General features: G+C 39.9%; 1 protein-coding gene across 4 annotated transcripts in view; it reads right to left on the reverse strand.

Moving 5' to 3' along the window:
- PCYT1B (phosphate cytidylyltransferase 1, choline, beta) overlaps positions 1-24,496 on the reverse strand; it is a 123,705-nt gene that overhangs the window by 3,726 nt on the left and 95,483 nt on the right. Inside the window, exon 8 of one of the 4 annotated variants that reach the window (XM_032330423.1) lies at positions 23,060-23,260. The exons of the other annotated variants lie outside the window; for them this stretch is intronic. Within the exon in view, the coding sequence (XP_032186314.1) occupies positions 23,102-23,260 (159 nt within the window). The 3' untranslated portion in view covers positions 23,060-23,101. Of the gene's footprint in view, positions 1-23,059; positions 23,261-24,496 lie in introns of those variants that run through there. 4 annotated transcript variants of the gene reach the window in all.

Consider the following 24,496-nt stretch of genomic DNA (forward strand, 5'->3'; position numbering starts at 1 on the left):
TTCGGGGGCAGTGAGATGTGGCCATGGAGATGACCATCTCTGCTGGTTCTTAGGACTCTTGCCTTCTTGCCTGCCTTTCCCACAGCTACAAAATTTGAGTGTCTATTCTGTCTCGGGCAAACAGTCATGTACAAGGTACGGAAGGGCAGTGGGAGATAAAACAAATCCCTGTCCTCCTCGACCTGAGGACGAATCACACAATAAACAAAATGAACAAAATATGTGGATGTCAGAAGGAAGTACAATCTGTGAGCAAAAATAAACACAGAATGATAGCAAATGGGGGTGTGAGGTGGCTGGGCACCTGGGCAGCAGTTGTAACGTGGGTGCTCAGGGAAGGCCTCAAGAAGACCTGAAAGATGAGGGAGCATCGGGGGCAAACACATTCCAGACAGAGCACCTCAAAAAGAGCAGGCAGTGCATGTCCGAGGAGGAGCAAGAAGGCCATCCATGGCGGCGGGAGTGGAGTCAGGGGCGGGGGGTGGGGGATGGGGAAGGGGTTAAGAGGAAGTCACCAGAGGGTTGACAGAAAACTGTGTCACGTAGGGTCTTGTTGGCCATGTGAGAACTTCAGGCTTTACTGTGATCAGAGAAACCTTGGGAGAGTTCCTTTACCTCTGAAGTTCTGGGTCCCAGACTGAGGAATTCTGACTTTGGTTTTAAAAGGACCCACCCCGGCCGCAGGGAAGCCAGAGCAGGAGCTGGGGTAATGGTGAAGAGCCCACTGTCGTGGGAATCCAAGGAATTAGAATCCTGCCGGCTTGGACCACACCCGTTGTCAAGAGGATGCGATGAGGTGAGAAATGACTGGAGGCCTGGTCAATGTTTTTTCCCATAGTTTTAGTAAGGTGTGATGGTCTTAAAGGGAAAGTCAGCCTTTTTAGTCTCGGTTCCGTGAGTTTTGACAAATGCCTGCAGCTGTGTGACTGCCACCATGGTCAGAGTGTTAGGAGAGTTCCATCAGCCACCCAGTCTCCACGAGATCCTTTGTCACTCCCTCCCCTAGCCTCTGGGAACAGATCTTTTTCTGTCCCTCCAGTTTTGCCTTTTCCAGAATGTCCTCTAAGTGGAATCATGCAATGTCATGGTCCGGCTACATGTGGAAGGTGGAGCCCACAGGAACAGCTGGGGCTGGAGCACCAGGAGGAGCTGGATTGTTTTTTCCCCAAGAGCCCCTGGAAGATTTGAATAAAGGGAGGGCTATGATCAGATTTGTGTTTTAGAACTATCTTTGGGTGGGAGCATAAAAGCAAAGAGAGAAACCATAAAGGAGAAGTTTGGTGTTAAACTATACGAAAGTGTAAAAACTTATGTATTCCCCCGCCCAAAAAACCCACCATGAGATAAGGTAAAAGGCAAAGGAAACACAAGGGGGAAATCCTTGCAATATTTAACTATAAATAATGGATCTTAGTATATAAACGGAGCCTACAAATTAAGAAGAATGTAAAAATGTTCTATAGAAAAATGAGCATATGATTTGTTAAGACAAAGCACAAAAGACTGACAAAGGACCTATAAAAATGTTCAGCATCACTAGTAAACAAATGCAAAATGACTGAAGTGAGACAACTTTTTGATATATCAGATTGTTACAGGCTGTGTTTGTTTGATCTCCCAGCATGTTAAAAAAAAAAAAAAGATTCCCAGTTTTATTGAGATGTAGTCAACACAGCAGAGTTTAAGGTATAGAGTGTAGTGATTTTACGTAGACATTAACCACAGTAAGTTAACATCTGTCATAAATAAAAGAAATTTTTATTTTCCCTTGTGATGAGAACTCTTGTGATCTACTCTCTGAACTTAAGCAATGTTAACAATAGTCTTCATGCTGTGCATATATCCCTGGTACTTATTTATATTATAAATGGAAGTTTGTACTTTTTGACCACCTGCATCTGATTTTCCCTCTTTCACTCCTTTCTCTGCCCTGGTAACCACAAATCTGATTGCTTTTTCCCTGAGTTGTTGACCCCCCACCCCCAACGACCTGTGAGATCAGGTATTTGTTTTTCTCTTATTTGTTTCACTTAGCATAATGTCCTCAAGGTCCAACTATGTTATCACAAATGACAGGATTTCCTCCTTTTAATGGTTGACTAATATTCCATTGTTGACACATCCATTCATCCTCTGATAGACACTTAGGTTGCTTCCATGTCTTCACCATTACAAATAATGCTGCTGTGAATGTGGAGATGCAGATAGCATTTTGACCTAGGGTTTTTGTTTCCTTTGGACGTATTCCCCAAAGTGAAATTGCTGGATCATATATACGGTGGTTTCAGTTTCAAATTTTTTTAAGAACCTCCCTACTGTTTTCCACCTTGGCCATGCCAATTTAAAATTCCACCACCAACACACAAGTGTTCCTTTTAATCCATGTCCTCATCAGGATTTGTTATTTCTGGTCTTTTGATGACAGCCAGTCTAATTGGCGTGAGGTGAAAAGTCCTTGTGAGTTTGTTTTTTTTTTTAATAAACATAATAATGTATTATTAGCTCCAATGGTACAGGTCTGTGAATCGCCAGGTTTACTCACTTCACAGCACTCATTCATAGCACATACCGTCCCCAATGTCTATAAACCCACCACCCTCTCCCGACCCCCCTCCCCCCAACAACCCTCAGTTTGTTTTGTGAGATTAAGAGTCTCTTATGCTTTGTCTCCCTCCTGATCCCATCTTGTTTCATTTATTCTTTACCTACCCCCAAACCCCCCACGTTGCATCTTCACTTCCTCATATCAGGGAGATCATATGACAGTTGTCTTTCTCCGATTGACTTATTTTGCTAAGCATAATACCCTCTAGTTCCATCCACGTCATCACAAATGGCAGGATTTCATTTCTTTTGATGGCTGCATAGTATTCCATTGTATACATACACCACATCTTCTTTATCCATTCATCTGTTGGTGGCCATCTAGGTTCTTTCCATAGTTTGGCTACTGTGGACATTGCTGCTATAAACATTCGGGTGCATGTGCCCCTTCGGATCACTACATTTTTATCTTTAGGGTAAATACCTAGTAGTGCAATTGCTGGGTCATAGGGTAGCTCTATTTTCAACTTTTTGAGGAACTTCCATGCTGTTTTCCAGAGTGGTCACACCAGCTTGCATTCCCACCAACAGTATAGGAGGGTTCCCCTTTCTCTCCATCTTTGTCAGCATGTCATTTCCTGACTTGTTAATTTTAGCCATTGTGACTGGTGTGAGGTGGTATCTCATTGTGGTTTTGATTTGTATTTCCCTGATGCCGAGTGATGTGGAGCATTTTTTCATGTGCCTGTTGGCCATCTGGATGTCTTCTTTGCAGAAAAGTCTGTTCATGTCCTCTGCCCATCTTTTGATTGGATTGTTTGTTCTTTGGGTGTTGAGTTTGCTAAGCTCTTTATAGATTTTGGATACTAGCCCTTTATCTGATATGTCGTTTGCAAATATCTTCTCCCATTCTGTCAGTTGTCTTTTGGTTTTGTTAACTGTTTCCTTTGCTGTGCAAAAGCTTTTGATCTTGATGAAATCCCAGTAGTTCATTTTTGCCCTTGATTCCCTTGCCTTTGGTGATGTTCCTAGGAAGAAGTTGCTGCGGCTGAGGTCGAAGAGGTTGCTGCCTGTGTTCTCCTCAAGGATTTTGATGGATTCCTGTCTCACATTGAGGTCCTTCATCCATTTTGAGTCTATTTTCATGTGTGGTATAAGGAAATGGTCCAATTTCATTTTACTGCATGTGGCTGTCCAATTTTTCCAACACCATTTCCAACTTTTTTCCATTGGACATTCTTTCCTGCTTTGTCAAAGATTAGTTGACCATAGAGTTGAGAGTCCTTGTGGTCTTGATTTACATTTCCCTCCTGATTAGTGATGTTGAGCATCTTCTCATATACCTGTTAGTCCTTTGTATATCTTCCATGGAAAAATATCTGTTCAGGTAATCACCCATTTTTTGATTGGGTTATTTTGAGGTTTTTGCTACTGAGTTGTGGGAGTTCTTTATATATTTTGAATATTCACTTAACTGATACACGGTTAGCGCATATATTTCCCATTCTGTAGACTGTCTTTTGCTGATGGTCCCTTTGGCTGTGCAGATGTTTTTAGTTTAATGTAGTCCCACTTGTTTTTTATTTTGTGACTTGTGCTTTTGGAGTCCTACCCCAAAAAATCTCTGCCATGACCCATGTAAAGGAGCTTTTTTCTTATGTTTTCTTCTGGGATTTTTATGGTTTATGGTCTTACATGGACATCTTTATTCCTTTTCAAGGTAACTTTGGTGAATGGTGTAATGTAGGGATCTAGTTTTATTCTTTTATGTGTGAATATACAGTTTTTCCTAGCACCATGAGTTGAAGAGACAGTCCTTACTCCACTGAGTATTCCTGGCTCCCTTGCATGGGTTTATTTCTGAGCTCTCAGTTCTGTCCCATTGGTCTATATGTCTTTTTTTATGCCAGTACTATACTGTTTGGATTACTATACTTTTCCAGTATAGCTTGAAATCAGAAGTGTGATGCCTCCTGCTTTGTTCTTTCTCAGGATTGCTTTGGGTATTTGGGGTCTTTTAAGGTTCCATATAAATTTTAGGATTTTTTATTTCCATTTATTTCTGTCTAAAATTTTTTTCATCACTATTTTATACTTTTCAGTGTACAGATTTCTCACCTCCTTGGTTAAATTTATTCATAAGTATTTTATTATACATATATAATGTATACATACATTTATTATACATACATAATGTATAATAAAATATGCATTTTATTATACATTTTATTATACATCCTATTATACATGGGATCAGTTCATTTCTCCTTCAGATAATTCATTGTTAGTATATAAAGATGCTACTTATTTGGTATGTAAATTTTGTATCCTGCAACTTCACTGAATTTGTAGATTAGATATAACAGGTCTTTGGTGGGAGTCTGTCAGATTTCCTGTATATAAAATCATGTTATCTGCAAATAGACGATCTCACTTCTTTCCAATTCTGATGCGCTTTCATATTTTCTTGTCTGCTCTCGCTAGGATTTCAGTAATATCTTAAATGGGAGGAGTGAGAATGGGCACCCTTGTCTTATTCCTGATTTTAAAGGAAAGGCTTTCAACCTTTTGTCATTAAGTACTGTGTTAGCTGTAGGTTTGTCATCTACAGCTTTTATTATGTTGAGGTATGTTTGTTCTATACCTAATTTGTTAAAAGGTTTTATCATGAATGGTTATTGCGTTTTGCCCAATGACTTTTCTGTGTCCACTGAGATGATCATGAGATTTTTTTTCTTGTATCAATGTGATGTATTAAAGTGATAGATTTACATCTGTTTAACCATGCTTGTATCTCAAAAATAAATACCATTTGATATAGTGAAAGATCTTTTTAATGTGCTGCTGAATTCTGTTTACTAGCATTTTAAAAAAAGATATATTTATTCTAGAGACGGGGGAGAGGCAGAGGAAGAAGGGAAGCAGACTCGGCTGAGCACGGAGCCTGTGTGGGTCTTGATCCCACACCCTGAGATCATGACCCCAGCCAAAACCAAGAGTTGGACACTCAGCGGACTGAGCCACCCAGACACCCCCTGTTTACTAGTATTTTATTGAGAATTTTTGCCTCTATATTCATCAGAGATAGTGGCCTGTAGTTTTCTTTTAGTGTTCTTTTCTGGCTTTGGTAATGCTGGCCTTATAAAATACATTTGGGAGTGTTCCCTTATCCCAAACATTGAGGAGTCTGAGAAGGATTTACATTAATTCTTCTTTAAATGTTTAGTATAATTCACCAGTGAAACCATCTGTTCCTGGGCCTTTCTTCTTTGGGATATTTTTGATAACTCAATCTCCTTACTAATAATTGGTCTGTCACATTTTCTACTTTATTCTGATTCATTCTTGGTAGATTGTATGTTTCTAAGAATTTCCCATTTTTTTTAGGTTCTCCAGTTTTTTCGCATATAGTTGTTCATAGTAGCTTCTTAAGATTCTCTGTACTATTAGTTGTAATATTTACTTCTGCATTTTCATTTGTGATTTTGTTGATTTGGGTCCTCTCTATTTTTTTTCTTGGTTTAGCTAAATATCTGTCAATTTTATTTTTTCAAAAAACCATCTCTTAGTTTGGCTTATCTTTTCTATTGTATTCTTCGTCTCCATTTTATTTGTTTTTGCCCTAATTTCTATTATTTCCTTTCTTCTGCTAACTTTGGGTTCACTTTTTTTAAGTTCCTAAAGCATAGCATTAAGTTGTTTGAGATCTTCCTTGTTACCCGGACAGGCATTTAGTGCTATGAACTTCCCTTTTAGAACTGTTCTGTCAGCATACCATAAGTTTTGGTACATTGTGTTTCCATTTTTGTTTGTGTCAAGATACATTTTTATTTCCCCTTTAATTTCTTTTTTGACTCTTGGCTATTGAGACTATTTTTTTAAAGATTTTACTTATTTATTTTAACAGAGAGCACAAATGGGGAGTGGTAGGCAGAGGGAGAAGGAGAAGCACGCTCCCCACTGAGCAGAGACCCCCAATGCAGGGCTCCATCCCACAACCCTGGGAGCATGACCTGAGACAAAGGCAGATGCTTAACCAACTGAGCCACCCAGGCAGGCGCCCTCAGAATATTGTTTAGTTTCCATGTATTCATGAATGGAATTCCTTCTTTTAATGATTTCTACTTTGAGACCATCATGGCCAGAAAAGGTACTTGGTATGATTTCAGTCTCCTTGAATTTGCTAAGACTTGTTCTGTGGGTTGACCTCTTTACCACTGAAACATAATCATAAAAGACCTTCCTTGTCTCATTTTACCATTTTTATATTTAAATCTCTGTAGTATGATACAAGTATAGCTACCCCCACTTTTTGGGTTGTTTGGTTTTTGGAATACTTTTGCTTGTAACAACTTTTTCCATCCTTTCACTGTCAGTCTATGTGTGTCTTTAAGAATAAAGTGAGTCTCTTTTTTTTTAATTTTTTATTTTTTATAAACATATATTTTTATCCCCAGGGGTACAGGTCTGTGAATCGCCAGGTTTACACACTTCACAGCACTCACCAAAGCACATTAAAGTGAGTCTTTTATGGGCACATATCATTATATGTTTTTCAAATGTTATCCACTCAGCCATTCTAGGTGTACTGATTGGAGAATTTAATCCAATTAAATATGATTGAAAGTAATCATTAATAGGTAAGGACTTAGTAATTTTATTAACTGTTTTTATTACTATTTTAATAGAACCATTATTCTTTGTTCTGTTTCCTGCTTCCTTTTTTTATGTTTCAGTGTCTTCCGATATCTGTATGGTTTGACTTCTTTATCGTGTACTTTTGTGTAATTACTACAGGTTTTAATATTTTAAAATTATAATGCCTTATTTTAAACTGGTAACAACTTCAACAGAACTTCTAAACTTCATGCTTTCATCTCCCCCTCCCCACTCACATTTTAGGTTATTGATATTATAGTTAACATATTTTTAAAAAAGATTTTATTTATTTATTTGACACAGAGAGAGAGAGAGATCATAAGTAGGCAGGTGGGGGGGCAGGCTCCCTGCTGAGCAGAGAGCCTGATGAAGTGCTCGATCCCAGGACCCTGAGATCATGACCTGAGCCTAAGGCAGAGGCTCAACCCACTGAGCCACCCAGGTGCCCCTAGTTAACATAGTTTTTATATTGCATAACCAGTAACAGATTATTGTTGTTGTAGTTATTTTTACAATACTTTCTAACATTTTTAAAAGATTTTATTTTACAGAGCATAAGCAGGGGGAAGAGGGAAGAGCACAAGCACTGCAGACGGAGAGGGAGAAGTAGTCTCCCCACAGAACAGGGAACCCGACATGGGGCTTGATCCCAGGACCCTGGGATCATGACCTAAGCGGAAGGCAGACACTCAACTGACAGCCACCCCAGTGCCCCAATGTTTTCTAACTTCTAAAATAGAGTTGTAAGTGAATTACCCAGCACCATTACCACATTACAGATTCTAATTTTGACTATATATTTAACATTACCAGTAAGTTTCACTGGTACCTTATGTTTTATGATGTTCATTAGTGTCCTTTTACTCAAAGACCTCCCTTTAGCATTTCTTAGAAGGCAGGTCTGGTGGTGGTGAACTCAGCTTTGTTTTGGGGGGAAGTCTTTACTTCTACATTTCTGAAAGACAGCTTTTCCAGGTATAGAATTCTTGGTTGACATTTTTTTCCTTTAAGTATTTTGGACATGCCATCCCATCCTCTCTTGGCCCAAACCAGATTTGTTGAGAAGTTCACTGATAGTCTCATGATTTTTCCCTCATATGTAACTTACCTCTCTTGTTGTTTCCCAGATTTTTTTCTTTGACTTTTGACAATTTAATTATAATCTGTATCATTGTAGCTGTTTTGGGGTTCATCTTATTTGAGATCCTTTGTACCTCATGGATTGGGATGTTTTAAGCCCTTACTGCTTTAAATTTACTTTCTGTATCCATTCTCTTCTCCTTCTTTTTTCCTTCTGGAATTTCCTTAATGCAAATATTGTTTGACTTTATTGTGTCTTTACATCCTGTATGTTTTGTTCACTTTTTTAATTCTTTTTTTTTTTTGTTCTTCTAACTGGATTATTTCAAATGTCCTCTTGTCTAGGTCACTGTTTTCTTCTGCATAGCTGAGTCTTTCAAGATATTTCTAAGTAATTTCTATACCCAACATGGGGTGTAGACTCACAACCCCATGATCAAGAGTTGCACCCTCTACTGACAAGCCAGACAGGAGCCTTGAGTCTCATTTTGAAGCTCTGTAGAATTTTTTAGTTCAATTATTGTATTTTTCAGCTCTATAATTTTTTGATGGTTTCTATATATCTTTGTTGAACTTCTTGTTTTGTTTATACATCATTTTCCTAATTTTTAGTTTTCTATGTGTTATTGCAGTTGTCTAAATTTTAAAAGGATTATTCTGAAATCTGACTGTTCATAGATAGCCATTTCTTTAAGGTCAGTTATTAAAGCTTTGGTAGTTTCCTTTTTTGGTGTCATGTTTACTACATTTTTTAAATAATCCTTGATTCTTTACATTGGTCTCTGTACATTTGAGTAAGCAGTCTCCTCTTCCAGAATTTAGGGGTTTGCTTTGGCAGAGATAGCTCTTTGCTGGTCAGCTCAGTGTGGGTTTCTGGATGTTTCAGTTGGTAATGCCCTTGGGCAGGTGGAGTTTTGCTATCAGGGTCAATTTCTGGGTGAGACCCCTCATTGAACTCTGAGATTGGGGTTAGGGTTGCCACTTTCTAAGAATGGTTGGATAAGACTCCTGGTTTGGTTCCTTAACAAGCGAGACTGTACAAGTTGCCTGGGTTTTCTGTTCAGGCTTACTGGACTGGCGGAACTCTATACTATGCTTAGCAGCAAGTAGAGCTATGAATTAGCTTCTCTGCCTTCTTGGGGCAGGACAATGAGCCTACAAGGCTCATCGTTTCAGGACCTAAATCAAGCGAAGCTTGTACCGAATTCCCTGGCTAGAATGGGTCAACTTGTTTTGTTCTGCAGATGAAGAGCATCATGGGCAGTGATCTCTGTCCAAGGGCCACTATAAGTAGATCTGTTGGTTGGGATACATTGTTGTTTTCTGTTAGGTTCCCTGGTCAGGCAGGCCAAAAATTGTATTCAGTAGGCAGGGCTATGAATTAGTTTATGTATCCAGGCATAGCAAGAGAAGTAGCTCCAAGGCCAGAAAGGCTTTCATTTTATGGTGTTGACTCAAGCTGACCTATGTCATAAGTTCCCTGCCCAAATGGAGCCACTGGCTTTGCTCTACAGACTCTCTGTTGGACTCTGTGCTTGACTGTTGCTGGGCTTTGCAGCTTTCCCGGTCTTACAGGCAAGCTTCCTGTCTGGGTGGTGCTGGGAGCTTCACTCAGCAGTGGATGGGGCTGTGACTCAGCTCCCTTGCCTGGGTGTGACAGGAGGGCCAGCACCAAATAGGCTCCCAGTTTTTCCAGATCAGGGCTTCTGGTCGGGTTAGGGGTGGTGGTGGTCAGAAGCTACGCTCAGTAGTGGGTAGGCCGTCAATTAGTTCAGTGTCTGTGTAGAGTCAGTGAACCCTCACAGTCTAGCTGTGGCTTTGAGGAGGTCAGCTCTTCCTGCCATACTCTTGGCTCAAGTGCTGCTGGACTATGCTGCTTCCCACGTGTTCTTGCCAGCCTTTCTGGTCAGGCAGCATTGGAGGCTTCACTCGGCAGCAGGGGACGGAGGGCTACGACTCAGCCCCCCTTCCTGCACAGAGGCAGACCAGGCTCCAGGGTCAGAAGAATCTCTGTCTGAGCACCAGAATCGGGTACACTTATGCCCTGCTGAGTTCCCTGGGTCAATTGTGATACTGTCTTGGCTCTGCAGATAAACAAAACCACTAGCCTGGACTACCACCACTTAGGTCGCTGTAGGTAGGAACTCAGTCTGTCAGTGTCCGCACTGGTTGTTGGAAGCCCCTCCCCTTCAGATCTCAGTGGCCGATGCCCACAGATTGCTTTGCAATTCATATAGAATGAGACCAGAATGGGGGCTCTCAAGCAGTGATCTGGAGGAACTGGATGTCCACACTGGACTCTCTTTTCCCACTATAAACACTGGAGGCTCAGCAGAGACCGCTTTGTGTAACGCTGGCCTGGGTTAGAGGCAATATGGGCGGCACACAGCCTCACCCCCATGTTCTAGGATTCTCTCAGCGGTGTCTTGTCTACAAATAGTTGTTCCTTCTTCTTGTGAGAGGGAGCAAAGTCAGCAATGACTTATGTCACCATCTTTATAAGCTTAATCTCCCAAGACTTTTTTTTTTTCATTTGTAATGGCCAGTGCTGGTGAGGGCTCAGGAAAAAGACCACACTCCTGTTACTGCTGGTGTCTTTCTGAGGAGTAACTGGGCAATAGGTGTAAAAACTTTTGTTTCCTGAGGAGATAACCTGAGCTGCAATTAAATACTTATTGGGTACATGGATGGTCATTGCAGGGTCATCACAGACAAAACTGCAAACCCCTGAAATAGGGGAGAGAAATCTTGCACAACTCTGAGGTAAAAGGTAGCTGATGAAAATCAAGTCCTTAAAGAATACTTAATAGCGTGAGAATGTTCATGAGCTACTGCACAGTAAAAATGATTTGGGAGCCATATGTTCTGCACGATCCCATTTTGTAAAAGGAAACATGCACATGCAGATGGAGAAAAGATGGGGCCAGATCCCAGTGGTTAGTCTACACAGCTGGACTGCAGGTGATTTTTAGTCTCTTCTCATTGTTTTTTCTTTTCTTTTTCTTTCTTTCTTTCTTTCTTTCTTTCTTTCTTTCTTTCTTTCTTTCTAAATCTAAAAGATTTACTTATTGGGGTGCCTGGGTGGCTAAGTGGGTTGGGGCCTCTGCCTTCGGCTCAGGTCATGATCCCAGGGTCCTGGGATTGAGCCCCACATCGGACTCTCTGCTCATCGGGGAGCCTGCTTCACCCTCTCTCTCTGCCTGCCTCTCTGCCTACTTGTGATCTCTGTCAGATAAATTAAATCTTTAAAAAAATATATTTATTTATTGGTCAGAGAATGGGAGAGCACACGTACAAGCAGGGGGGAATGGCAGGCAGAGGGAGAAGCAGGCTCCTGCAGAGCAAGGAGCATGATATGGGGCTCAGTCCCAGGACCCTGGGATCATGACCTGAGTCAAAGGCAGATGCTTAACCGACGGAGCCACCCAGGCATCCTATTTTCCTTACTTCCGAACAATTCTGTAATGAACACACATTACTTTTATCACCTTAAGGAAGACCGATGACTGAGGCAAGGAGAGGAGGCCATGGGTCCCTGAGTTAATGACACAAAATGGTAGAGCCTCGGGCACTTCATCAGTCTCTCCCCCCACTTTTATAAGCTCTAGCCCAGTACTTTTTAGGATCTCAAGTTTTCTCTAGCAAATATAATTGAGATGACTTGCTGATCACTAAGAACATTTGTAGATTTAAAACTCCATAATTCTAAGAACCTACCAATTATTCACCTTCCATTAAAGGCATTGATAATTCTGCCGAAAGACATCCAACCCCCTCAAAATCAAACAGAAAAAAAAACTGCAGTAGTACAACATCATTACCTTAGAGGAAGCCCATTTATGAGACAAAATCAAATGCCAAAAGGATAGGGTAGCCTATTATTAATAGCAACATTAAAAGAATCCTTGAACTTCTAGAAGTCATTTGAAAATAAGTATTTTTATTACTATAATCTTTAAGTATATTTATAGTGGCAGCCACTAGCTCTCTTGCTGTTAATGGGTTGTCAGCATTTCCATTAGAAGCTCACTTTGCAAGTAATCTATAGCTTGTCTCCCATAGTTTGACTCGAGCTCATAACTGAGAATATTATGCCCAAGATAATGTAATAACTTGAATTCTTAATGATAAACAATGGTGTCACACTTCATATAGTGTGATATCCCTGCAAAACAACTCTCGGTCTCAGTTTGGAAGCTCCGTGATCTGTTTCTGCTGCATTATGAAGCATGCTTCTTCTGCAAAGGAGTTAAATTGGATCAGGTCAGCAGACAGTTTGTAATGAGCTTCCTGGTAAGAAAAGCACTTTCGGAACACGAAAATGAGACCATGGCGTGGCATTTTCATATAGAAAAGGTATGTAAATTATACCTGTAACTGTATTAAGATACTTCCATTTATGAAGTTTTCTCCCAAGAAAATAATCCCCTTTACTCTTGTCCCAGTAAAACTAATTTTCTATTTCTCTTCCTACAAACGTCTCCTTTTTAAGAAGTTCTTCACATCTACTAAGACAGTAAATGTCCTGACAAATGCCTTCCAAGGCTTCAGGATTTCAGAGAGATTCCAGCTTAACTGCCACAAAAAGAAATGAAAAATACCCTAGTTATATCTGGTTTGGACTTCTGGTAAGCACTGTGGAATTCAAAGAGAGCATGTGGTTCAGCCAAATCAATAAACAACAAAAACTAACCCTTAACAAACAATGCCTGATGTATGCCTAGGTGCTGTTAAAGGGCTTTAGAGTGTGACAGTTTCATCCATCTAACAACCCTACAAGCTAGCTGAGGCAGAGGAACTTGGCTAAGACACCCAGCTAGGAGGTGAGCCCTGTTCCTAACCATCTCTCTGTAATTAGCTACTTTAATAGTAAGAAGCTTTTCTCTTGGCCCATTTACTTGTGCATCTGTTGGAAGACAAATTTTTGGAATCAACTGTTAAAAAGCTGCAAGTAGGAAATTCAGATCCACAAACTGAATTTTATGTTTTATAAAATCAAAACAATCTTAAACATCAGCATGCTACTAGAATGATTATATATATTATATAATATATAAATATTCTCTTTACACACACGCACATATGCATGGTATAATAAGTGCTGGGGAGAATGTGGAGAAGTCTTGAGTCTTGTGCACTGCACTGGAATGTAAAATGGTGTAGTCAGTGTGGAAAACAGTATGCAAGTCTCTAAAAACATTTGAAATATTATGCTAAGTGAAATAAGTCAATCAGAGAAAGACAATTATCATGTGATCTCTGAGATATGAAAAATTTGAGAGGCAGGGTGGGGATCATGGGGGTTGGGGAGGGGGAATGAAACAAGATGGGACAGAGAAAAACCATAAGAGACTCAATCTCAGGAAACAAACTGAGGGTTGCTGGGGGGTGGGGAGGAGGGATGGGGTGGCTGGGTGATGGACACGGGGGAGGGTATGTGCTATGGTGAGTGCTGTGAAATGTGTAAGCCTGATGAGTCACAGACCTGTACCCCTGGGGCAAATAATACGTTATATATTAATAAAAATAAAAAAGAATTACCGTATTATTTAGAAATTCTACTTCTGGGTATATAACCAAAAGAAATGAAACAAGAAATTAAGCATATTTGTATAGTGATGTTCATAGCAGCATTACTCATAACAACCAAAAGATGGGAACAATCTAAATGTTCATTAATGCATGAATCAATAAAATGTGGTATATATAAATAATATCTCATTATATATACACACATATGTGTGTATACATGTATATATGTATATGTTTATGTATACACACAATCTGATGTAGAATTTTTTCAACTTGGATGGAGTAGAGTATTTCCAAGATGGAGGTTTAAAAAAAAAACATTTTGTGTATCGTAAAATATTATGGAGGGTTTTCTTGGCATGAAGAATCTGAAAGTTAACCACTCATTCTTTCAACATTTACTGACAGCACACTATTTATGGTTCAGGCATAAATCTAAGCCCTGAGGATATAGCAGTAAATAAGGGGGGAGGGAGTGTCTATGCTCATAGTTACTTTTTTTATGGAGGTATAACAGACATATAACATTAGTTTCAGGTGTACAACAGGATTCTTCACTATTTGTACATATTGTGAGATGATCACCACAATTTGTCTAGTTAGCATCCATCACTATAGAGTTACATTTTTTTTCTTGTGATGAAAACTTTTAAGAGCTACTCCCTTAGCAACTTTCCAGTACTCAATAGAGGATTGTTAACCATAGTCACCATGCTGCACATTACATCCCCATGCTGTATTGTGTAATTGTAAGTTTGTACCTTTTTTTTTTTTTTTGGTGGGCAGCAAAGAAAGGTTTGTTGAGTGATAATACAAAGCTCCCAAACAGAGAGGGGACCAAGATGGTTACCCAAGTTTGTACCTTTTGACCCTCTTCACCTATTTTGCCTGCACCCAACCCCTGCCTCTGACAACCACCAATCTGTTCTCTGTACTGATGAGCACAGATTTTTTTTTTTGCTTGTTTTAGATTCCACAAATAAATGAGATCACACAGTATTTGTTTTTCTGCAACTAATTAGCATAATGCCCTCATGGTCAAAAAATTTGTTGCAAATGGCAAGATTTCCTTCTTTTCTGAATAATATTCCATGGTGTATATGTACATTTATACATTGATGGATAGTTAGCTTGCCTCCATGGTTTGGATATTGTAAATAATGCTGCAGTAAATATGGTGGTATATAGATATTTTCAAACTATTGTTTTCATCTCCTTCAGATAAATATCCAGAAGTAGAATTGCTGGACCATATGGTAGTTCTATTTTTAACTTTCGGAGGAGCCTCCATAGTAGCGGTACCAATTTACATTCCCACCAGCAATGTACAAGTGTTCCCTTTTCTCCATATCCTGATCAACACTTGCTAATTTGTTGCTTTGATGATAGCCATTCTAACAGGTGTGAGGTGCTAGCTGCTTATGGTCTTAATTAGCATTTCCCTAGTAATTAGTGATGTTGAACAGATTTTCAGGTCCTGCTAGCCATCTATATGTCATCTTTGGAAATATGTTTATTCAGATCCTGTGCCCATTTTTAAATCAGATTCGTATTTTTTGTATCAGTGAGTTGTATGACATCTTCTTCTTTTTTTTTTTGTATGACATCTTCTTATTTTGATTTATTAACCTCTTATCACATAGGGTTTGCAAATATTTGCTCCCATTCAGTAGCATATCTTTTCATTTTGTTAATGGTTTCCTATGTGTGGAAGCTTTGTAGTTTGATGTGGTTCCACTTATTTTTGCATTTGATGCCTTTCTTTAGGTGTCATACTAAAAAACCCAACCTGTAAGACAGATGTCAAGGAACTTATAGGAGCTCCTTGGAGTTTTGTTTTCTCCTAGGAGTTTTATGGTTTCAAGTCTTATATTCAAGTAAGGTAGTAGTCCAGTTTCATTCCTTCTGCATGTGGCTACCCAGTTTTCCCAGCACCATTTATTAAACAGATTGTACTTTCCCCATTGTATATTCTCGGCTCCTTTGTAGTAATTGAATTAACCATGTATGTGTGGGTTTATTTCTGGACTCTTTACTCTGTTCCATTGATTTTTTTCTGTTTTAAATAACAATGCTATACTCTTTTGGTTACTGTAGCTTCATAATACAGTTGAAGTCAGGGAGAATGATGCCTTCAGCCTTGTTCTTCTTTCTCAAGATCGTTTTGGCCATTTGGGTTCTTTTGTGTTCAAAACAAGATTTAGGACTATTGGTTCTCTTTCTGTAAAAAATAAATGCCATTGAATTTTGATAAGGATTGTACTGAATCTACAGATTGCTTTGGGAAGTATGGATATTTTAGCAATATTCTTCTGATCCATGAGCAAGAAGTATCTCCATTTATTTGTCTTCAGTTTCTTAAAAATAGTTGACATACAATATTTATACTCAATATCTTCAGTTAACATGACAACCCAGTGATTCACCAGTTACAGGCATTAGGAAATGCTCACCATCATAAGTGTAGTAACCATCTGTCACCATGCAAAGTTATTCCAATATTATTGACTATATTCTCTATACTGTACTTTTTATCCTTGTCACCTAATTCATAACTGGAAGTTTGTACCTCTTTATCTCCTTCACATAATTCATCCACTCCACTCCCAGGAACCACCAGTTTCTTCTCTGTATTTACAAGTTTTTTTTTTTATTTTGATTTTTAGATTCCATATAAAAGGGAAATCATCTGATATTTGTCTTTTTTTATTTGTCTGACTTATTTCACTTAACGTAATACCCTCTAGGTCCATCCATGTTGATGCAAAAGGCAAGATTCCATTCTTTATGGCTGAGTAATATTTCATTGTGTGTGTGTACTTTACACACACCACATAGTTATTCATTCGTGTATCAGTGGGCAGTTAGGTTGGATATTTCTTGACTATAAATAATGCTGCGATAAACATAGGAGTGCATAACATATTACATGAATGTATTTGTTTTCTTTGGTTAAATACTCAGATGTGCAGTTATTGGGTTGTATAGTAGTATTGCTGTTTTTAATTTTAATTTTTTAAGGAACACTGCTTTCCGTAGTGGCTCTACCATTTACATTCCCAGCAACAATGTATGAGTGTTTCCTTCTCTCTACATCCTAGTCAACATTTGTTATTTTTTGTGGTTTTGATAACTGCCATTCTGGCTGTGAGGTGATGATAGGTCATTGTAGCTCTGATTTGCAGTTTCTTGATGATGAGTGAGGTTGAATATTTTTTCACATGTCTGTTGGCCATGTGTATTTTTCTTTGGGAAAATGTCTATTCAGGTCCTCTACTCATTTGTTTTTATTAGATTGGGTTGTTTTGGTAGTAAGTTGTATACATTTTTTACATATCCTTTCCAAATATCTAATTCAGTAAGTTGCCCTTTTGTTTTGTTGATGGTCTCCTTTTCCATGCAAAAGCTTTTAATTTTGATATTGTCTCATGATGTTATGGCTGATGTCAAAGAAATGACAGCTTATGTTCTCTTCAAGGATTTGTATGGTTTTAAGTCTCACACTGAAACCTTTCATCCATTTTGCGTTCATTTTTATGTATGGTGTATTACAAGGTCCTCCTGTTTCATTCTTTGGCATGTAGCTGTCCAGTTTGTCCAGGACATTTGATACTAGATTATATTTTCTCTTTGTTCAAGTTCTTACTGTGTTCATCCATTCTTCTCCCAAGTTCAGTGAGTATCTTTATCAAGTAAATCAGTTATATCTGTCTCATTAAGGACTTTCTCCAAAGTTTTCTTTTCCAGTTTTGAGCATATTCGCCAATTTTCCTTGATACTCTGTGTTGCTTTCTGTGTATTAGATACAACAGCCACCTCCTCCCGTGAAGAAGGAATAACCTCATGGCAGAGATGAAACTTACCATTCAACCCTCTCACAGCTCTTGGGCTGTCTCTCAAACCTTTGTGATTGTCCAAGCAGTGTATGCTATTTTTAGTGGATCCCAGTACTGGAGAGTGTAGCAAGGCCTATCAGTGTCCCCAAAGGGAGGATCTCAGTGAGCGCCTAGATTCAGCTGATTAGAAGCCAGACCCTCAGGCGACAGCATTTAAAATATGCAAATATAGGCGTATTTCAGAACACCACACTAAAATGAACAATGAAGCAAGCCAAAATAATTTTTTGGTTTCCTCATGCATATAAAAAAGTTATGTTTACACTATACTGTAGTTTATTAAATTTAAAATTACATGCTGTCTAAAAAACAATATAGAAATCTTAATTTAAAAATACTTTGTTGTAAAAACAGGCTATCTGTCTTCTCAGCTTTCAGGGAGTCATCTTGGTGGAGGGTCTTGCCTCAGTGTGGATGGCTGCTGACGGATCAGGGCGGTGGTGGAGGGCTGGGGTGGCTGTGGTGATTTCTGAAGACAACAGTGATGTCCCATCTCTTGACTGTCCTTTCAGCAACCATTTTTCTATAGCACACAGTGCTGTCTGACAGCATTTTATCCACAGTAGAATTTCTTCACAAATTGGAGCCAATCCTCTCAAACCCCGCTACTGTTGTCTCGACTAAGTTTATGTAATATTCTCAATTCTCAATGCAACAGTCTTCACAGCATTTTCACCAGGAGTAAGTTCCGTCTCAAGAAACTGCTTTGCTCATCCATAAAAGATGAGGAGCTGCTTCTTAAAGTTCTGTCAGGAGGTTGTAGCAGTTCATTCCCATGTCTAGGCTCTATTTCTAATTCTCCTCCTCCCCTTCCCACCACATCTGCAGTCTCTTCCTCCCCTTCCACCCTTCAAGATCATCTGTGATGGTTAGAACCCACTTTGTCCAAGCTCCTGTGACTGTTGATATTTTTACTTCTTCTAATGAATCATAAATGTCCCTAATGGCAACTGAGATGGTAAATCCTTTCCAGAAGGTTTTCATTTGACTTTTCCTGGCTCCAGCAGGAGAATCACTAGCGTTAAATATAAGGCCCGAAAGTGAAAATGATTTCTTGATCCATGGGCTGAAGAAGGGATGTTGTGTGAGAAGGCATGAAAGGAACATTAATCTCATTACGTATCTCCACCAGAGCCCTTGGGTGACCAGGTACAGTGTCAATGTGCAGTGGTTTTTTAAGTGATCTTTTCTGTGTGTGAGCTTATAACATTCAGTAAACTATGTAGTAAACAGATGGGCTGTCATCCATACTTTGTTCCCTTTATAGAGCACAGTCAGAGTTGATGTAGCATAATTCTTAAGGGTTCTAGGATTTTTGGAGGGGGGGTTCTAGGATTTTTGGAGGGGGGGGTTCTAGGATTTTTGAAATAGAAAATAAGCAGTGGTTTTAACTTAAAGTCCCCAGCTAGGTTAGCCCCTGACCAGAGACTCGGCTTCTATTTTAAAGCGTTGGAGCCAGAATTTCAACCCCCCTCTCTAGCTATGAAAGTTCTAGTACAAGCTGGCTGTTTCGCCTCCCCTGAGTTATCTGCTGAGCGCAGCCACCCTCACGCATTTCCATAGCTAACCTTGCCTTAGACTTTTGTGATCGTTTCTTTCCTTAAGCCTCATGAACCAAACTGTGACGGCCTCAGATTTTCTCTTGTGCAGCTCCTCACCTCTCTCAGCCCTCACAGAAGTGAAGACAGTTAGGGCCTTGCTCTAGATTAAGCTTTGACTTAAGGGGATGTGGTGGTTGGTCTGAACTCCTATTCAGACGGCTAAACTTTCTCCATGTCCCCAAGAAAGCTGTTCCGCTTCCTTATTGTTTTTGTGTTCATGATTCTGTGTTCACTTGAGTAGCACTTTAAATTTACTTCAAGAATTTTTTGTATTCACAAATTGGAAAACTGGTACAAGAGGCCGAGATTTCAACACACCTTCCTCACTAAACTTAAGCATTACTAGCCTTAGATTTAAAGTGAGAGACCTCTGACTCTTCCTTTCACTAGAAAACTTAGAGGCCACTGTAAGGTTATCAGCTGGCCTCATTTTAGTATTGTTGTTGTCTCAGAGAATAAGTAGCCCAAAGAAGGGGAGAGAGATGAGGAAAAAATCAGTCACTGGAGCAGTCAGAACAGACATTTAAGTTCACCATATTATCTGGGCATGATTCATGGTGTCCCAATACAATTACAATAGTGACATCAAAGACCACTGGTCACTGTAACAAATATAAGAATAATGAACATGTTCGAAATTGCATGAATTACCAACAAGTGACACAGACCCAAAATAAGCAAATACTGTTGGAAAATGGGTGCCAGTAAACGAATTCAGTGCATGGTTACCATAATCCTTCAATTAGTAGAAAACAGTATATCTGCAAATAATACAAAGGAAAGCACTGTAGTATGAGATACCCCTCTGTATACCCTCCTGCAGGACTGCGAGCTAAGTCCTGTTGAGCACCAGAGTTTGGTCATCTAGAGGTACTTGTCCATGGCAGTTATTAAAACTCAGGACACTTGACCGGTATACAAGTTCCTATCTAGGAGATGCAACACAGAGGGTGAATACAAAGTTGATGTCCAATGGTCCCAGTCCTTAGCGTACATCTCATTAGGTCCCTAGAACTGTGCCAAACCAAATGCCTTGCTTAGGCCCCAGCTCCTGGGAAAATGAAGAACCTCTTTGATAGAAAGACTGGGGGTTTATTTCAGCCTACTGTCTGGGCAGTGCCCTGGGGTTGGCTAGCCACCAGAGGTAGGAGATCAAGGAACATCCCTGGGGTGGCAGCCCCCAAAGACCAGAACCCAGACACATGTACAATCTCCTCTCCAGGAGCTACTGGTGCTCTGGAGGATGGAAGAAAGAGTGTGAAGTTAGCACCTGGCCTCCAAGGTCTCTGGAGAGGATTATGGTCAGCCCTTAGATGGATGTTTAATTAGAAGCCTGCCACTCTGGCCACAGCTATGAAGATAAGCTAAAAGGTTTATTTAACAGAAGCAGGGGTCTCTAACCTCTTGCTATGGCCCTGGGGGTGGTAGATGGTTGCTCAGTCGGTTAGTCTTCTGGAACTCTGGAGTGCAAGTTGCACTGGCCACCAGATCCAGGAGTTCTCGAGGTGTCCCCTCGGTGGCTACAAGATGGGGGTACCAAAGGAGGGTACAAGGTCCTTTCTGGGACATGCCAGTAAGCTGGACTGAGGTAAAGGGAAACTCAAAGATGGCATCCACCAGCCCCTGTCCCTAGAGACTAACCCAAGCAGGCTCCTAAGCTGTGTGTCAATTTAGATGCCTGCCTCTCAGGCCAATGATTTAACATAAACAAATAAAGTTCTTTCACAAAGGGAAATTATTCAGCTTTCAAGAGGAAGGAAATTCTGACACATGCTCAACATTGGTTCAACCTTGAAGACATTATGTTAAATGAAATTAGCCAGATACAAGGACAAACACTGTATGACCCCACTAGACTAGTCAAGCTCATAGAGACATTAAGAGGGGGGATTCCCAGGGATTGGGTGGGGTGAAGACAGATTATATGATAAGTACAGAGTTGCAATACAGGAGGATGCAAAAGTTCTGGAAATGGATAGTGGTGTTGGTTGCACAGCTATGAATGTTTAATGCCACTGAATGGTAAAAATGGTTAAAATGCTAATTTTGTTAGGTACATTTTATCACAGTTTGAAAAAAATCCGGAGTGCACCTCATATCATGTAAATTTGTTCTTTCTGAAAAACTAACACATCATCAAGGTTTTAAAAAAATATCTCTTATATTAGATGCAAATGCCTATTTGGTTCATATACGGATCCACCTGACTGATTGCACTGGGCCTGAGGGTGTTTGTGGTCCTGGATGAACTAAAAACTTGGACCTAACCTAAGGTTATTCTCTCTTGGTGCTCCAGGAAAAGGTCCATGTTCATGTTGCAAAACAGAATAGATGCATTTTCATTTCAAACAGGAAATGAATCCATGATTCAAAGTCAGTTAAGGACTATGGTTGCAGATCATTCAAAATGATACTTAATGTTTTTAAAATGTAGCCTATGTAGCTAAGGCACAATGTTTAAATGGAATGTGTCTGACACTTTCAAAAAAATAAGTTTACTAGGAAGGCCTACCCCCAAAGCTGATTCAGCATCCACTGATCCTGGCTCCATGAACCTGAATCCCTTGGAAAAGAATAGCATTGCCTCCAAAATGACAACAAAGCTTCAGAATTCAGCTCCTTTGAAGCCCCTTCCTTTGTAACAGTACTGTACTACTTCCTCAAAGGAACTGTACTCAAAGGAAGTAGTAGTACAGTACTGTTACTACTTCCTTTGAGGATAGTCTGGTGGGTATGTCTCTGAGAGACAGAGGTAATACCAAGTCTCTGTGGGGAAGGGGTCCCTTGGCCACTGTCTTCTGAGTGTGAGTCAAGACTAGTTACAAGAATCAAGTGAAAAAAAAAAATGGATCAAGTAGTTAAAGAGCTGTAGGTGGGAAGATTGAAAAACAACCTTTTGAGCTCTGATAATCCCCCCGTCGGACTGAATAAATGGGAATACATCCTCTATTATAGCAATGATGGTCCCACATCCTTGTGTGGTATCCTCCCACAATGTACCCCGATTGTCTGTGTGACCACTGCAATATGGCATAAAGTGATCATCACTTCAGAGATTAGTCTTAAAACACTAGGTTTTCTCTTGAATATTTTCTCACTCATTCAAGGGGAAGCCAGATTCTCTGTCATGAAGACACTTGAACAGCCTGTGCAAAGGTCCACATGGGGAGAAACTGAGGTACCTTGTTCCAGGTCACAAGATGTGGAAGAGGATCCTCCAGCCCCAGCTGGCCTCTTCACTGCAATGTCATGGCAGACCCTGAATGATAACCACCCACCTAAGCTGCTTCCTGACTTGCAGAAACTGTGTGAAATAATATTTGTTGTTTTTAAGTCCTTAATTTGGGGGTAATTTGTTACTCACTAAGAGATAATATCACCAGGGACACCAAGATTTCTGCTTGCTTAAGAGAAAGGCTGACACCACCTCTCCTGAATCTAGCCGAGCTGGCCTGAAGTGGCATTGTGGCAACGGGCTTTGTCACAGAGCCTTAGAGCACTTTTGGCACATGTGTTTCTCCAGATGCCATAGCCTAAACCCAGTGCGGAAGGGGAAGGAAAGTGACTGTCTCCGGGGGACAGTCCTATGGGAGATGATACAGTGCTGGTCAGGAGGAAAGAGACTTGGCCCCAGGCTCCATCCCAGTACCTCCAAACACCTGGGAGACCATAGAAAAGCATCATAGTTTTCCTAGGCCTTTGTTACTTTATCTAGAACAAAGCTACAATACTCCTTTTATTGTGTGGTTAAAATGGGTAGAGTAGATATTAAAAGGCCTTGAAAAAGGTTTAACCTGCTATACAACTTCTAAACTGTAACAACATGGTCCTCACCACCACTTCACACTCTGCTGGATGGAAGGATGTGGATTTTTCAGGATGTGGATGTGGATTTTCACAGTTCTTCATATCAAGCATCAGGTCCCTCAGTGAGAAGCTAAGACTCTCCTGTACGGAGCAAACACAAATACCGCCGCATCCAGGTGGGCAGCAGAAAGGTCAGGTTGGAGGAGGTGGCAGGGAGTAACAGTGGGTAGTGGTATGCACATGGCTAACTAGAGGTCATACCTTTCCGGAAGGAAACGAAGGCCCAGCAAACCCCTTCCGCCAACTGAATTTGATCTAAAATTCACGTTGTACCAACTCCTGTACCAAGCACCAAAACAACAAAAGGCTAAGGGTCTCTCTAGCAACCTGTATATATGATAGTGATCTCTGTATAGATCTAACTACAGAGGATTAAACCTCATCATTGCAGACGCTAGAAGGTTCCGGGAATAGGTCTCTATCAAGCACCCATGCATCTATTCAATCCAGACACATTTATGGAATACCTACTATAAAAAGCTACACACAGAGCCGCATACCAGTTCTGTCCTACCAAGTTCTGTACTTTAAATCCTTCTATTTTGTACTTCTCCAAGTTGGGGTTATTTGTAACAGTACTGTATTTGCAGGTAATGCAGATCCTCTATTTTAAGAAATGAGTTCTAGTCCCAAATCCACAAATAAAGAATTATTATAATAATAGCATATTCATGAAAAGCAAATTACTTATCTTGGCGTTTAACATCCTTGTAACTATTCCTGTACTTTTAATGTCAACAGAAAAAAAGCAATGTCTAAGTCTGGCTGATATGGTAAATTAATGTTAATAACAGTTTTGACACTAATAGCAAGTTTTAAAAAGAAAAACCTCCAGACTCGAAGCTGGGTTTCATTTCTTAAAAATCACTGCAGCTAGCTGTCACCAGACTCCTCTAGAACAATTCCAGCTACTATTTCACCTTCACTGGGAGCCTGAAACAACTAAAATCTATAACGTTACTATGAAATTCTATTCCTTCCCTGCCTATGCTCGCTCCAAGTGGAGAAAACATCCATCCTCTTTAGTTACAATACCAGAGACATATTTCTCTGCAGAGACACATTTCTGAATCCCTATAAGGAAGTGAATACCCACATGGTTCCATTTTAAAAAAACCACTAGCTGTTTGTCCATCCCCTGAACATAGGTTGTGAAAATGTGAACTATTAAAGTACACCTTAAACTAACGGGAAATTCTATACTTTGTTATAGATGTCATGGAATCCCAGAGACTAGGTTCTGCACCTTGTCTGCATGTTCTTGCTAGCACCGTGCATATATAAGCACATGACTAAATGGCCCATGAATTAAACTGA

Source organism: Mustela erminea, chromosome X (assembly GCF_009829155.1).
Source record: "Mustela erminea isolate mMusErm1 chromosome X, mMusErm1.Pri, whole genome shotgun sequence".
NCBI lineage: Eukaryota > Metazoa > Chordata > Mammalia > Carnivora > Mustelidae > Mustela > Mustela erminea.